The 14,139-nt window shown below is 43.1% G+C and overlaps 1 protein-coding gene across 2 annotated transcripts in view; it reads left to right on the top strand.

Annotated features, from left to right (window-relative positions):
* The window catches only part of CRMP1 (collapsin response mediator protein 1), a 49,452-nt gene that overhangs the window by 25,305 nt on the left and 10,008 nt on the right, over positions 1 to 14,139 (top strand). For both annotated transcript variants that reach the window (XM_069014473.1, XM_069014474.1), the window contains exons 5-9: positions 3,636 to 3,697; positions 5,376 to 5,456; positions 8,599 to 8,667; positions 10,682 to 10,802; positions 11,882 to 12,038. In XM_069014473.1, the coding sequence (XP_068870574.1) occupies positions 3,636 to 3,697; positions 5,376 to 5,456; positions 8,599 to 8,667; positions 10,682 to 10,802; positions 11,882 to 12,038 (490 nt within the window). The remainder of the gene's footprint in view (positions 1 to 3,635; positions 3,698 to 5,375; positions 5,457 to 8,598; positions 8,668 to 10,681; positions 10,803 to 11,881; positions 12,039 to 14,139) is intronic.

The raw sequence follows: 14,139 nt of genomic DNA, 5'->3' as shown, positions 1-14,139 counted from the left end.
CTAACAGTACATGTGCTGTATAACCAGATTTTAGGCAACAAAACACTTCCATCAGCAAGACTGCACGTAATTACAGAAACTGCAGCCGGTCTTCCATAGGTCTCTAGTATAGGTGATTTTTACAAGGTGATGACATCTGTCAACACAGATTGTGCCAAATCTGTGCTGTTTCCCTGCTATCAGCATTAGCATGAATCTGCTGCTGTTCATTAGCTGACTGTACTTTCAGACAAGTATACTGTGCCTTGTTTCAAAGGTTGGGTTTATTTTCCAGAGCTCCCCGACCACAGATGGCTCAGCACTCCCAAATTTGCCTGAGGGTTTACGTTGAAAGCCTGATGCAGACAGGTTAATAGTTTTCTCCAACTATTGAAATGTGAGTTTTCTGTATAAATCTGACCTGTCTCTGAGTCATCAGGGGAAGCAGAAATCTGTTCACTGGTTCATGAACTGAGATGTGCAATGGAGCCTTGGTGGCCTCTTCAGTGGCAAGAGCATTAGGAGGTCACCTTTGTTCTCATGTCTGTCTCAGGCAGGCAGTGTGAGTTACTCTCACATGTTAGGAGACACAAGGTAAGGGTGGGTATGAAAGCACAAGCACAATAGGAAATAATTCAGCATGGCAAGGGCTTTCAAATTAACGGGTAATATTTCCTGATAATTGGAAACATTTGAGCCAGCTGGTGCAAATAGACTTGATGTCAGTGGAGTGACCCTGGTTTTCGTCAGCTGGGAATCTGGATTGAATTGGTTCTCGGCTGATTAGGGGTGAGTTAGCTGAGTGACAGGGCTCAGCTCATTGTGTTTCAGTGCTACATGTGCCTAATGCAATCAGCATGAGTAACAGGGGAGCTCACAGAGTGGCTGTTGAGGTGCCTTGTCATGAGGTATAATTGAACAATTAATCAGTTTTAAATCAATACAAAGCTAATTTAAGGAGACACAGGCTTTGGAAGGGCCTGGATATTTTGTAGAGTCAAATATTAATTATAAACACTCAGGCTTGTAGCATTTCAGCTGCTATTTTGGTATTGGGCTTTTTCAGTATATGCAAAGGAGCAAGAGCCTGAAATTGGCTAACAGGGGCCTCACTGGTTCCTTTGACTGTCACTGTTCAAAAAAACCTGTAGTCCTGCCTAAAATTTGGAGAGGATTCTGTTGAGTACCCCTGGTGTGAGAGCAAGTAGGACATTAACAAGAATGTAGTGTGTAACAGATGTTAAGCATTAAGGTCAATAGGCCATGGACCAGGGCTTGTGAAAAGCTGCATAATTCCAATGAGTAGGTCAAGGAACCAGGCCAGGGCAAGGAGTCTAATCTTGGATACCTGTATATGTAAACTTGTGTTATTTATCTTGGTGTCTGGTACGGGTGCCCTCTTTGCAAGGCAGGATTGTTCCCACCATCTCTCCTGTTAGCTGTACAGGCAGCCCCTGAAATGCCCTTCTACTGTGTGTATATCTGGTGGTAGCTGAGGGTGTGAATGTGTGTTTACATGGGAGAACTCTTCTTCTGCACTGTGGTAAGGAGCAGGCTCAAGATCCTATGGCAGGATCCCTACTGGGATCCCTTCTAATCCTATTAATTTCAGGGAGAACATTAAAGAGAGTGAGAGTAAAACTCAAGTCATTTTATCAAGGTCAGAAGAGGGCCTAAGAAGATACAAAGGCAATAAAAGAGAAAGGATGAAAATACATATTATTTGGGTCAGTGTATGTCTTCCAACCATAGTACTCAGAGAAAGCTGCCTTATCTCCTGCAGGACCGTGGTGGAATGAATTACCTTTGGCTAGACCCTAGTGCATAAGGGAGAGCGATCCCAGCTCTTGGCTTACAGCGAAATGTGTACGAGAGGTCAGTCCTGTGCCATCACTGAGGCCAGCTGGCATGGCTCAGACCAGGCCTAACACATCCTCATTGCTTGGTGTGTGCACGAGAAACCCCGTAGAAAGGTGGCTTCTGGGTGCAGCTGACATCTGACCCCACATGGGATGGGTTCATGGAGAGAAAATTGAGCTTTGCCCTAAGGCAGGTAGGATGGATGTGCTGGGTGCTGCTGTGAGCAGTCTGAGGCAGACGGGGCTGAGGGTGGGAGGCTGCAAACATTGGCCTCAGGGAAGGCCTAGTCAAGCTTAGGTTGTAGAGTAAGAACGGACTGTGTACTTTGAGACTGTAATGAGGAATAGATGGAGGGATTACAGTTAGTAAAGGCCATATGCATTTTCTGAGAACTCCATAAATAGGAAAAGAGGAAGAAAGGATGGGCTTACAGGCTGGATTTGCTTGGTGTGGAAGTCAGCTAGGAGGGGCCAGCTCCTGCTTTGTGTATCTCTCTGAGCTGCCTGGACTGAGCAGGAAGACGTAATACCAGGGATCATTTCAACGTTTTATCCTGCATGTATCCTGGGGTATTTTAGTCCTGTAATTGTGAATAAATGAATTCTCTGTGTGTGTGAGCAGTCATACCCTCTGCCTGAGGATGTGTTTGCTCATTCTAGACTCCTGAAGGAGTTATATCTTCATCAGAGAGCCTTATTCATTTTGTGTAGACAACATGAATAACATGAACAGATCTCTTTCTTTTTGTTCTTGCCCCAGGAAGCACAGTTTTTATCATAGCGATTTTGAAATGCAGCATATACAGCTTAAATAGTTTAAAATTTATTTTTCTTTTAAGCTAGAAAATGACAATATTGGTCTCTGGACCAAACTGGGGATCTTGTCAGTAGACTAAAGAGTAAGGCAAATAAATAAACTAATATGAATTCATATGTACGTAGATTATGAACAGAAGACATTTGTAATTCTCATTCTGTAAGAATACAAAGCTGTGTAAATAACCAAATCTTTGAAATAAATAGCAATACTTGTAGGGATTTGAATACAGGGGATTCTTGACAACTGGCACTCTTATGGATTAGCATTTCTAATGGATTTCTGAAATCTGAAACTGTCATCTTCCTTGATTTTTTATGGCTGCCAGCATAAATCCTTCCATCTTTGGAAGGCAGAAAGAGGTGTGGTGAGCTGCCTATAAAACTGGTTTCAGGCTTTGTTTCTACTCCTTCCCAGTTTCTACCATCAGCTAAGCTGGGTGCTTTGGAGTGTAAGGTCAAGAAAAAGCAAGTCTGTATGCACATTCAGATACACAGTTCCTACATCTTCTCAGCACTTTGGAGGAACCTAACTAGAAGTTTTATCTACCAAAAAGCACAGTTTAGATCAAGCTGAAATGTTTTCCTGATTAGCTAAGGAAACCTAAAAAGAAAAACAGTGATTCACAGAACCTTATACAAGATTTTTTAAACTTCACAAACTTTACATGCTTGCTTAGGCACCGTTGCTTGTCTGAGTTGGCTACAAGCAATCCTGTTTGCAGTGGTGGCTGGGTTACTCCAGGGATGAACACAGGCTACCCACAGCATCCCAACAAATTCCCCCAGAGAAGAGGGCATCCAGGCTTCTAGTCCTAGCTGCTGCAATGCAGCTGTGAAGCCATACTTGATTTTTGGCAATTGCTGGTGAAAAGTCTAGTCCAGACATACCCTATTACTTACTTTTCCTGAAGTTTTTGTTTAAATGCAATTTAAGAATACACTTACATGGCAACACCTTTGAATTTTGTCTTGGAACAGGTGTGAACTCTTTTCAAGTCTACATGGCGTACAAAGATCTCTACCAAATGTCCGACAGCCAGGTATTGCTCTGAATGCTTTTCATTGCTGTGATCTGTCCTCTCTTTTCTCATCTCCCAACACTTGAGGAGTTGCTGAGGTTGAATCCCAGAGGAACATTCTCACTGGCCTGATTGGCAATGGGAGAAATGTGCCGTGGTGACCTACTCTCTGGAGGGTCAGTGCTGAGCTGTGTAGAACACCTGCATGTGTTTCTTCAAGTGTATGAAATTCCCCTTCTGTAGAGATCTTCTGGTGTCTCCCAACATTGCAGCCACTCAGCTCTGCTCAGGATTTCCCTTGTTTTATTTTGCAGTACCTTTTGAGAACTCTAGGTCAGAGAGGGAGAAAAAGATGGAGCACTCGAGGCAGTGGCAATTCTGAAGTTTCAAGAGTTTCTTGGTTGCTATAAACAGCTAAATGGAGTTGCTCCTTGGGGGAGGTGGCCTTTTCTCATTAGGGCTGGAGATAATAATGAGCTTGTTTGTCCAGAGCTCATTACAGATTCCAGACTCTTCAGCTTTCCAATTCATACATATCAGGCCACTGTAAATGGACAATGGCACCTGTTAGTAATAATAATGTTTGCTTATTCAGTTGAGAAAATGTTTCTTTCTTACTTATTCCCAGAGCTACAGCTCTTGGTCTCTTAAATAACTGTTGTTACACTTCCAATACATGTGGTTTTAATTGGAATTTTAAACATAATAATTTATAACTATTCTCTGAGAGGCAGTGCCTGTTAAATTCAACTCCCTGTTGGAATTGCCAAGAGGATTACATCAAAATGTTTAATGTGTGGCTGGACTAATGGCTGTTACCTTGTTTAAATGTCCATGTTACAAGCTGTGTGTTGCAGCCCATTCAACTAGGCCCATTCAGGCCCATTCACAAGGGCCTGAAGTGCCCTAGTGCAAAAGTAGACACTGAAGAACCTATGTCTTCAATATTTAATCTGTGTTTGAAAACTAGGCTCCCATGTTACTGAAGTCTGGTTTAAAAAAGGAACACATAAGCTGAATACCTTTTGGAAAGGAAACTGTATTTCAGTAGATGTGTGCTTTCCTTTTGGAAAGGAAACTGTGTTTCAGTAGATGTGTGCTCAGAAATTACCAGTAAAAGCAATGGGATCAACTACTGCCCTTCTTTGTGGATGGGTGTTGAATCTTAGGAAGCAATTAAAAAACCAAGGATGCTCTAGAGAAAATATTGCAACTTCTAACTGCAGAATTAAAGATGTTGGTGAAAGCTCAACAATGACTGCTCTAAGAAGATGGTGCAAAATGTCTGCACTTCAGAAAAGAGATGTTCTAGCCATACTAAAAGTGTCTGTAGTATATGGCAATAATTCTATTTTACATTTGCTAAAACTACAGAAAAGAGGGTCACTAAATGTAGGCCTGTGTGGGAGGCATGGTGAGATGGCCCTGCAGTGCAGGGGCTGGGGCAGACTCTGCCCCAGGGAAATCCAGCCCTGCTTGGGGCTGTCAACCCTGTCTTGGTGCAGCTGGTGTGTACAGGGGTGGGTAAGTCAACACCGATCAGTGAAGCTCAAGTTCTGTGCAGAAAAGAGATCATTTGCTATTCACCAATATAATTACCAGCATAGAAGGTACAAAACCGAGGTGAATAGGGAGGTCTGAGTGTTAAGTAATGTGTTCTCCTTATTCAGCAGTGTTTCTTTCTTTTATCTACCTGCAGCTTTATGAAGCCTTTACCTTTCTAAAGAGTCTTGGGGCTGTTATCCTGGTCCATGCTGAAAATGGAGACTTGATAGCTCAGGTGAGTGAACCATCATTTTTACTTCACTTTGTGAGATGATAGATACCAGAGGAGAAGTAAAATAGGCCAGTTAGAGAATGGATAGGAAGAAGGGAATGCCCTAGGAAGAGCCTTAATTGAGCCTGATGCCCTGTACACTGCTGGTATAAAGCCTGGGATGAGAGAATGGAGGCCCTTTTGCATTAATTGGCAGAGCATCCTTGAGATAGGGCAATGATCCCAGGCAGCTCCTTGCCTTGGCAGTAGGTGAGGACTAGATAAGGGGGGCAGAAGGAGGCGAGCGAAGCAGAACAATGTAAAGCCTTGTTCACAGATTTTGGGTACAAAAAGTGGATCTGAAAGCTTTATATGAACATCTTTTGCTGCAGTTATCAGCATAAGCAACACAGTGAGTTTGGAGCGGGTATTAAAGCTCATAGACCTATTTATTTTTGAGAATGTTCTTGTAAATCTATGAAGTTTGAGAATAAGAACTACTCTGATCTTGTAGACATTTCAAAAATATGTGTTTAAGTGTAATCCGTGCTCTTAGAAGAGGCATGTCAGAAACAGGAAGCTGGGCTCAAGGTCAGAATGTTCCATTAAAGCATCCTGGATCTCCAATGCAGTCCTTGCAGGTCAGGTGCCCTGGGAGCCGCTGTCCTCCCACTGGACTGTGCCATGCTCTGATCGGTGCCACAGCATGGAAAGAGAAACCCAAGAACAGCAGTTGATAGTAAACCTCCCTCTGGTCTTTCAGAGGCCAGGATTCCCCTCTAAAACAGAAGGGGCAGGTTTGGGTGGGTGTTGTTATGATGCTACATTTGTGACAGATGAATCTTTGAAGGCTGTTGCAGAGATGTCTCACTCCTCTGATCCCTTATACGTGCATCGAGCCCCTCTTAGGTCGGTGAGGCTCTGAGTGAGCCATCTGATTTATCTGCTGAGCTGCTTATCTGCTGGCTTATCTGCTAAGGACTGGCCTGCAGAGCTGACAAAGAAATTACAGCAACTAAAGCTGTCTTTGAGATCTGGACAAGGCAACCCACCTTGTCTCATGGCTAAGGGAGAACCTCAAGGGAATGTTTAAGTGGTTTGGCAATGTGTAAGAACTCTTGTCTTGGGTGTATTTTGTTTTTCCCTCTGTGGGAAAGACACACCTCCATCTGCCTGGTTAGAATTTACCCCCTTTGAGATCTGCCTTTTGCTTTTAACTTTGAGTTCAGCCAAAATAACCACTGGGATCAAAAGTTACTAGTAAGGAGTCAGCAGGCACATGCAGTGCAGTCATGTCCTTCCCCCACTGAAACTAGGTGACAACCCTCATTTGAATTCAAGGGAGGAAAAAAGCTGATTTCTCGTGAAGTTTAGCATGAATAAAAAGTATTAAATACATAATTTATAGTTTTAATACAACATAAAATATCCAGTAGAATTAAAATAACTAATAATAAGCATGGTTAAGTCAATATTACTGTAGGAATGGCAAATAAAACAAATCAAATGGCACCTGTGGTGTTTTGATACATTGCCTATTAAAATCAAAGCACACTCGTGGAATTGCATTTTTGATAGAAATCTATTTCACTTACATTTTTCTCTGATCAGCCTTAATATACAGCCATCGAATATGAACAAACAGGACAGAAACATTATTAGGAAAAGAGGAAGTGGTAAATAAATGTAAATTATGTTAAACATCAACATATTTGCTCACCATTGCCATGTTTCATAAAATCAGTCTTTCTCAATGCTTTTATTTAGAAGAATTATTTGGATAGTGAAAAGAAAGCTGCCTGCACATAGGTTTTTTAGGACTGTCCTGTGTGAAAATACAAATTTGTTCTTGTCAAACAAATATTCTAGTTTATTAGCACTATCAAGTCCTCTTACAGTGGCCTTTTATCATGTGATCTGATTTTATTACTTCCTTCAAGATGCAAGTCTGTCCTACTTTGTGTATCTATTCTGTGTCAACTTGCTATTTTTTATATGGTTGTAACTTCATTTTATTGCTGTATTTTAATTATCTGAAGTCTTTAACTGGCACTGTTTGGAGCTGGTGCATTAATGATCCAGAACAGCTGTTTTTAAGAATACCTATGAAACCTTATGTTTTTCTAACCAAAATGTTCTTACACAGTCAGATTAATATGTTCCTGTACTGCCTCTTCAGCCTTGATTGATTGCAGCAAAGGCTAAAGTATATATGAATTTTACCTTGTTAAGTTTTACTGGAGTATGTTGGTAATATGTGAGCTTTTCACCCTCAGGGAGCTGGGATCAGATATTTATTAGTTGACACATTCAAATATGTTCAGAGCCATTACATTGTTGAGCTGGGCTCATTAGAGCCCTGTGGGCAGGGCAGGCCAGGGCCAGAGGTACAGCAGCAGCTCTGGTTCCACTCCTGCTCTGCTGTCAGGCCTGGACCCACCTCAGATGAGAAGGGGTTGGCCACCAGTTTCTGCAAAAAGGGAAATTTATTCCAACACCACTGTATGGATTTAAATTAAGTGAAGCTTTCTGTCTATTTAAAAATAAATTATCTCACTGCTATGAATCTGGATAGCACAGAATTTTTTTCTGACAAACCCCCGTTGGTCCCGAGATGGGCTTTTTGATGGGGACACGGTGCCCTTGCAACTGGAGGGCACTGTTTTGCTTTATAAAATCATAATTTTAGTGATTCACTGTATAGGAATAAAGTGTTAAGAAAACTCAAAGTGTCAGCAATGCTGAAAGTTTGAGAAAGTGCTTTGTGGATTGCAACCAGAGAGGAACTTGAGCAAGTAAATAAGGAATGGCAGGCTGGAAGTACCCATAATTACTATTTAGTGTATTGGTTGAAGCCCATTCCCTGGGCTGGTGTTGTGGTGTCAAGTAGGACTGTCTGGAGGGCAGAGGAGATGTCTGATGGTGCAGCTCAATGTCTTGGGGCACAAATATGCTCAGTCACACAGCAGAGACCAGTGCTGGCTGTGCTGGTGTGGCGTGGGTCCAGTTTAGAGCCAGTGTTTTCAGTGTTCCGTGGCTTTTGCAGTTGTGTTTACAGTGACACTAAAAGGGGCAGTCAGACCTTATGGCTGTTGATCTCCCTGAGGACACCGGGTGCAAGGGTCTCATCCTGGAGGTGGGTCAGCATTTATCCCTTACGTTGCAGGAACAAAAGCGTATTCTGGAGATGGGAATCACTGGACCTGAGGGACATGCCCTGAGCAGACCAGAAGAGGTAAGAGACTTCGCTCATTTTGTCATTTGTGGAAGTATTTTGTCAAACATGTGGTGTTGGTGCTTGGCTTCTCTATGTGCAGACAATGGATGGGTGCATCAGGGAAGGCAGCACTGCCTCTTCTCTTTGCTTCTCCCACTGCCTCTTCCAGTTTTACTCAAAGTCTGAAAAGTCCATGTCCTTTCAACTTGTTTGTTTGCCTGAAAAGCCCTTTGGATGCTGCAGCAGGTACATTCCCTCAGTCCAGGGATAAACATGTCCCTGTACATTCAGGAGTCGCAGCTCCTGCTGCCCTGCGCACAGGTGTCCATGTAGTTTTTAAGTGTGACCTGTGTGTTTTGATTTGTGGTGACAAAAAAATGGGCTTATCAGGCTAAAAATCAGCAGTGCAGCTTGAGGGTTAGGCCTCAGAGTAACTGCATTTATTAAAATGCTTTGGGTGAAAACCTCCTATGAGATGCATGTGCACATCTATACCGTGCATATGCATACACCCACGTATAGATCTGCTTTCATGCTGGCAGATGTATTGGTGTCAGAAATGCAGGCTGTAGAGATGCAAATACATGAGAATGGAAAGATGCTGTGAGGCAGCTCATTTTATGCAACATCCTTATAATAAAATCTGGGCTCTGGTTTGGATCATCTCAGGCATCTGGGAAGGGTTTATTTAATGACAAGGAAAATGTGGAGACATGAGAATGTCCCTTAATGTACACAGCTCAGACCATTAATGGGATGTGGAGGGCGGTAGTGGGAAGTGACTGCTTTCCTAGAAGACTAAAGAGACGCGGTCCTGGGGGTTTGAGGCTGAGCTTCAAGAGATTGTTGTGGTTTGCAGATCTTTATTTAACTTCTCCCCAAGGCAAAAGGAATCAGCTTAATTGGTCACATTCTTCTATTGAACTGTTTATGTACTTCTTCATTTTGCTGTTCAACTTCTACTAAAAATACTCTAAAAGGATTGAGTTGTTTCCTTTTAATGAGAATAAGGGCCTAAGGAAAATCTGCATTTGCAGTTTCCAGAAATGAATTTTTCTCAGCTCTAGTGCTGAGGTACAGAGGCTCTGCTCTTCTAAAGGTGCATTTGGGGTTTCTAGAGCAAATGTTTTGATACAAGTCCTAGGACAACCTGAAGCAGTCTGATGTAAGGAAAAATATTTTACAAAACTGTAAAAAATTAAGCCATGTGGTTTTGGAACGCCGAAGTTGCTCAACTTTTCTAGCAAAACTTGCACAGAAATTTCTCTACCACCGAGTCACTATTTTCAGTTACAACAGGGTTTTTGGTATTAAAATGCCAATACCGCGAGTCCATCTGGGAAGGATCTGGTATAAAACTGATGGCTGGGGAAAGGAGTCTCCAGAACTGCTGGGAAACACTGCTCCTCCATCTGAAGATGCTTGCTTTGTGTGCCTACGTCCCAGATGGCTCCCTTGGAGGAGATTGCCTCTATGCTTGCTGACAGCGGGGACTTACTGGGCACTGCTTCAAAGGCTTCTATGGATTATAGGCTAAATTCAGTCCATAGTGCTGAAGCTGCTGTTTGAGAATTCTATACATTCACTGTCACCATTATGTAAAGATTAGGGTAAGCTGCCGGAGAGAGTTCAGAGTTTGTCTCCGAGCAGGGCCAAAGTTTTCTTGCTTTGTTCTCCTTCCAACTGCAAGGGTAGGAGTCTGAAGCAGGAAGGTGGGAGGGAGGTAAGGAGGAGCTGCATAAGCTGCTTGGACATGACCTTTCCTGGGGTGCAGGGAGCCAGGGAGGTGTGTTTGTGCTGGGGCAGCTGTACCCTGCTAGTGAGTACAGCCTGGCTGTGGTTACTGCTAGTGCCAAGTGTTTGAGGTTGGGTTAGCTCCCTGTTTCCCAGCACTGTGTCTCTCTCTATGGAAAAAGTAAAATCAACCCCTGGAGAGTTGTTGTTGAACAGTTAGAAATATGGCTTAGTCCTCCAGTTCATTTTTTCTTCAGACCACTTTTGCAGTTAAGTTTTCCCTCCTTGTTTTGCTCAGCTTGAAGCAGAAGCAGTTTTCCGTGCCATCACCATTGCCAGTCGAATAAACTGCCCAGTGTACATCACCAAGGTGATGAGCAAGAGTGCAGCTGATATCATTGCACTGGCCAGAAAGAGAGGTAAGTGACTTCCTTTGCTCCCCCAAACTCTTTTTTTTTGTTGAATAGAAGCTCAGTGAAAAAACCTGTACATCTTGACCCAAATGACAGGCTATAGGGAGATGTTACCAAAGAATGGTAGCACCACCACAGACTAAATATTTATGGCTGGGAAGGATGAGGGGAAATCCTTTAATATTTTTAAGTTGAGGAGCTGTCCCCTCACACTGTCCTCTTGCAGACTAAATTGTAACTCTTCTCTATATTGTTTTCCCTTTTGCTCTTTTCCTTTAGACTGCTTTATCTCTGTTCATGGGAGGGTGATACTTAATTCCTAATGGGATCTAGCACATCCTCCATGCCAGTATTTCAGGTTGTCACACTCTGAGATGTGGCTTGGGCAGTGACCCTGCTGTTAGAGATGCTTGGAGCTCTCTCCTGGCCTTGCTGCTGGAAGCTGATGCCCTCTGATATGCACTGCAGTTTGGCCCTGCTTGCTGGGGCTGTGGTGGGATCCAGGTTACAAAGCACCCAAAAGGGCCTTGTGAGCCTAAAGGCAGCTGCTTCCAAAGCTGCGTTTGCAAGTCAGAGCTGTTCTACTTGCTGGGACTACAAAGCTTGTGAGCAATATGGGAAAGCCAAAGAGCAAATTATTGTCTTGATATTTGTATTCTTGGAGACTTGGAGTGTGCTGCTGGGGACCATATGCTGCTATCTGCTGGTGCTGTGCCCGTCCTGGGAGTAGTAAAAAGGCATCTGTCTGCTGAAGTGATCCACCATCCAGTGCACTCTGAATTGGAGCAACAGAGAGAACATGGCTGTGATTAAAACAGTACAAATTAAAAGCAGGTCTGAACTGTCTCCTTCTGGATTAGAAAGAAAGATTTGTAAATAGGCTGATCAAAAGCATGTAGAGCTCAGAGAGACTCCTGATTAATTTTTTATCATACAGACAAAGCCAGGGCTGTTTAATTTTCTGGGAGCTGTGCTAGCCATGTAGCAAAGCGTGAATTATACATGGCTGCGTGCAGCAAGCAATGTCATATGCTGAGGAGAGAGTGGGTTGTAATTAGTTCCTGTATATCCTTGCTTTCTCCAAGGTCCCCTTGTTTTTGGAGAGCCGATCACTGCCAGCTTGGGGACAGATGGGACACATTACTGGAGCAAAAACTGGGCCAAGGCTGCAGCTTTTGTGACCTCACCACCTCTGAGCCCTGACCCTACCACTCCAGACCACTTAAATTCGCTCTTAGCATGGTAAGACTTCCTTTTTTTTTTTACAGGCTGATGGTGAGGCAAGTGCAAAAGCCACATGGGATGAAGCATCTAGGGATCAGCCTGGTTTCCTTTTGACCAGTCTCATACATGAAACAGCAGAGAAGAGACATAGAAAACCAGGGATAGTCGTATCCTCATGCTTAGGATGTCAATCAAGTGAGCAGTCATGGACACTCCAGTTGCTGGTTGGCTTGACAGAGAGGCTGTTGAGGAATTAACTATTTTTCTTTCTGCTTTTCAAGTGATGCCTAGTTATACAACTAGATTGTCAGGACTTCAAACTGGCTTTCTTCCTAGTTCTCAATTTTCTTTAGCTGAATTGTTGATATATGATGGGATGGCATCCTCACTGTCCAGCATAAGCAGCAGCCTGGTGGATGGACCCCATCTTTGAGAACAGACTCAGTTTTAAGCCCCAGTCATATTTGACAAGCACAGCTCCTGAAATGAGGGCTGTTCCTGAATACAGAGATACCTAGAAACAAGAGCAATTTCTTGGGGCAATTTATGTCAAAGCTGGTGCAGGGCTCTCAACTGTGAGTTCTTCTGAAAATTGGCTTGTCCTAAACTAACTTGTGTTTGCAGCAGAGTTCCATCAGTTTATCTCCTGCATATTGAAAACTTCTGACTTGGTAGTTTGCCTTCCATCTGGGAGGGACCAAAATTGTACATGTTTACTTGTGTCCAGTTCTTGCAGCCTTGTTATTTTTAGCTTGCCTTGTGTCTTTATGGGCTCCAGGGTCCTCCAGCTGAAAGACGGCAAAGATAAGTGGCACATGCAGAGCAGGTATGTCAGGAGAAAGAGGTCAGAGTGGATCACAAAGGACACTGTCAGGGACTTGGGTGGAGACAGCTGGAGACTGAAGGCCATCACTTGAGAGGCCAGGGATGTGAGCTGACTGCCTTCAGGTTGGCAGGGAGATGTTAATCACTAGATAGGTGAAAGGAATGTGAACAGCAGAGGAAGAAGTGTCTTTCTCATATAGAAAAGAAGATATCAGCAATGCCTTGCCAGAAACCCAGACTGTAAACCCATGTCTGAAAGTATTTCCTGCTTGTAGCCAACTGTGGGTCTTCTTCAGCTTAAGCAAAAGACCATCTGCTCTGAAATGATACAGAAATTCACAGCTGAAGCCCCACCAGGATAGATTACTAGGGCTGGAGTGAGGAACTCAACTTACCATTCAAATCCTTATTTACCGTCCTGTGGTGGCACCCACCTCACCTGCTGCCTCCACTTTCTGGGGTTTCCAGTGCTCTAGACAGAGCAGTGGAATTTGAACCTTGAAAGTGACCATCTTTAGAGCAGCTGCCTGGGAGGTGGGTGGGCACACACATGAAGGAAGATGCCATCAGTCAGTGCCACATCTCCCCTTGTGCACAGTGGGTCAGGCTGTGCAGCCCACCAGAGCCCACCCATGCTTAAACTCAACTGCTCTAAAGATGCTGCAGTTGAGCTCTGAGTTACATGTGGCTCTGGTAAGAATATGCAGCAGCTTGTTCTCTTCTGGCAGTCTCATGGCAAAAATGTTTTTCCATAAATAAGCTTTTTGTTCCAAACAAGGACCCAGAAAAAATTACTTTCTTGGTCTGATTCATCACTATTAGCACTGTAAAGGGTGAAGCTCACTGTGTGAGGCTAAGGCTGTTAGCCAGCACATGTAAATGTGTATCAAAATGTTTGACTCTTTACTCTGTTAGAGTGGCCATATATGCTTTCTAGAAGAGAGTCCCAAAATAATAGCATGCAGGTCAAAGCAGATTAGCTAAAATAGCAAGAACATTTTTAGAATTGAAATCCAAATAATGACTTTTTAAAACTAACATCTGAAAGACAAACTGAGGACTTCCAGAAGTTTTCATTATTCTCCAAGCATGCAAAAATGGCTTTTTTTTTCCTAATGGCTTAAAGATCTTAAATGACAGCAGCTTAGCCTGCTTTCAGTTTTAATACTTTAAATCTATACTGTGAAACTAAAAAAAGAACTGTATATTTTATCAGTCTGCCCTGCATTTGTGGGGAATTTTATGCAAGTTTGATGGTGAAGACAGTATTTCACATTTCTATTGCACAGCTGAT

This window comes from Aphelocoma coerulescens, chromosome 4 (assembly GCF_041296385.1).
Source record: "Aphelocoma coerulescens isolate FSJ_1873_10779 chromosome 4, UR_Acoe_1.0, whole genome shotgun sequence".
NCBI lineage: Eukaryota > Metazoa > Chordata > Aves > Passeriformes > Corvidae > Aphelocoma > Aphelocoma coerulescens.
The sequence above is the reverse complement of the archived record's forward strand: the minus strand, read 5'-3'. Positions and strand labels throughout refer to the sequence as shown.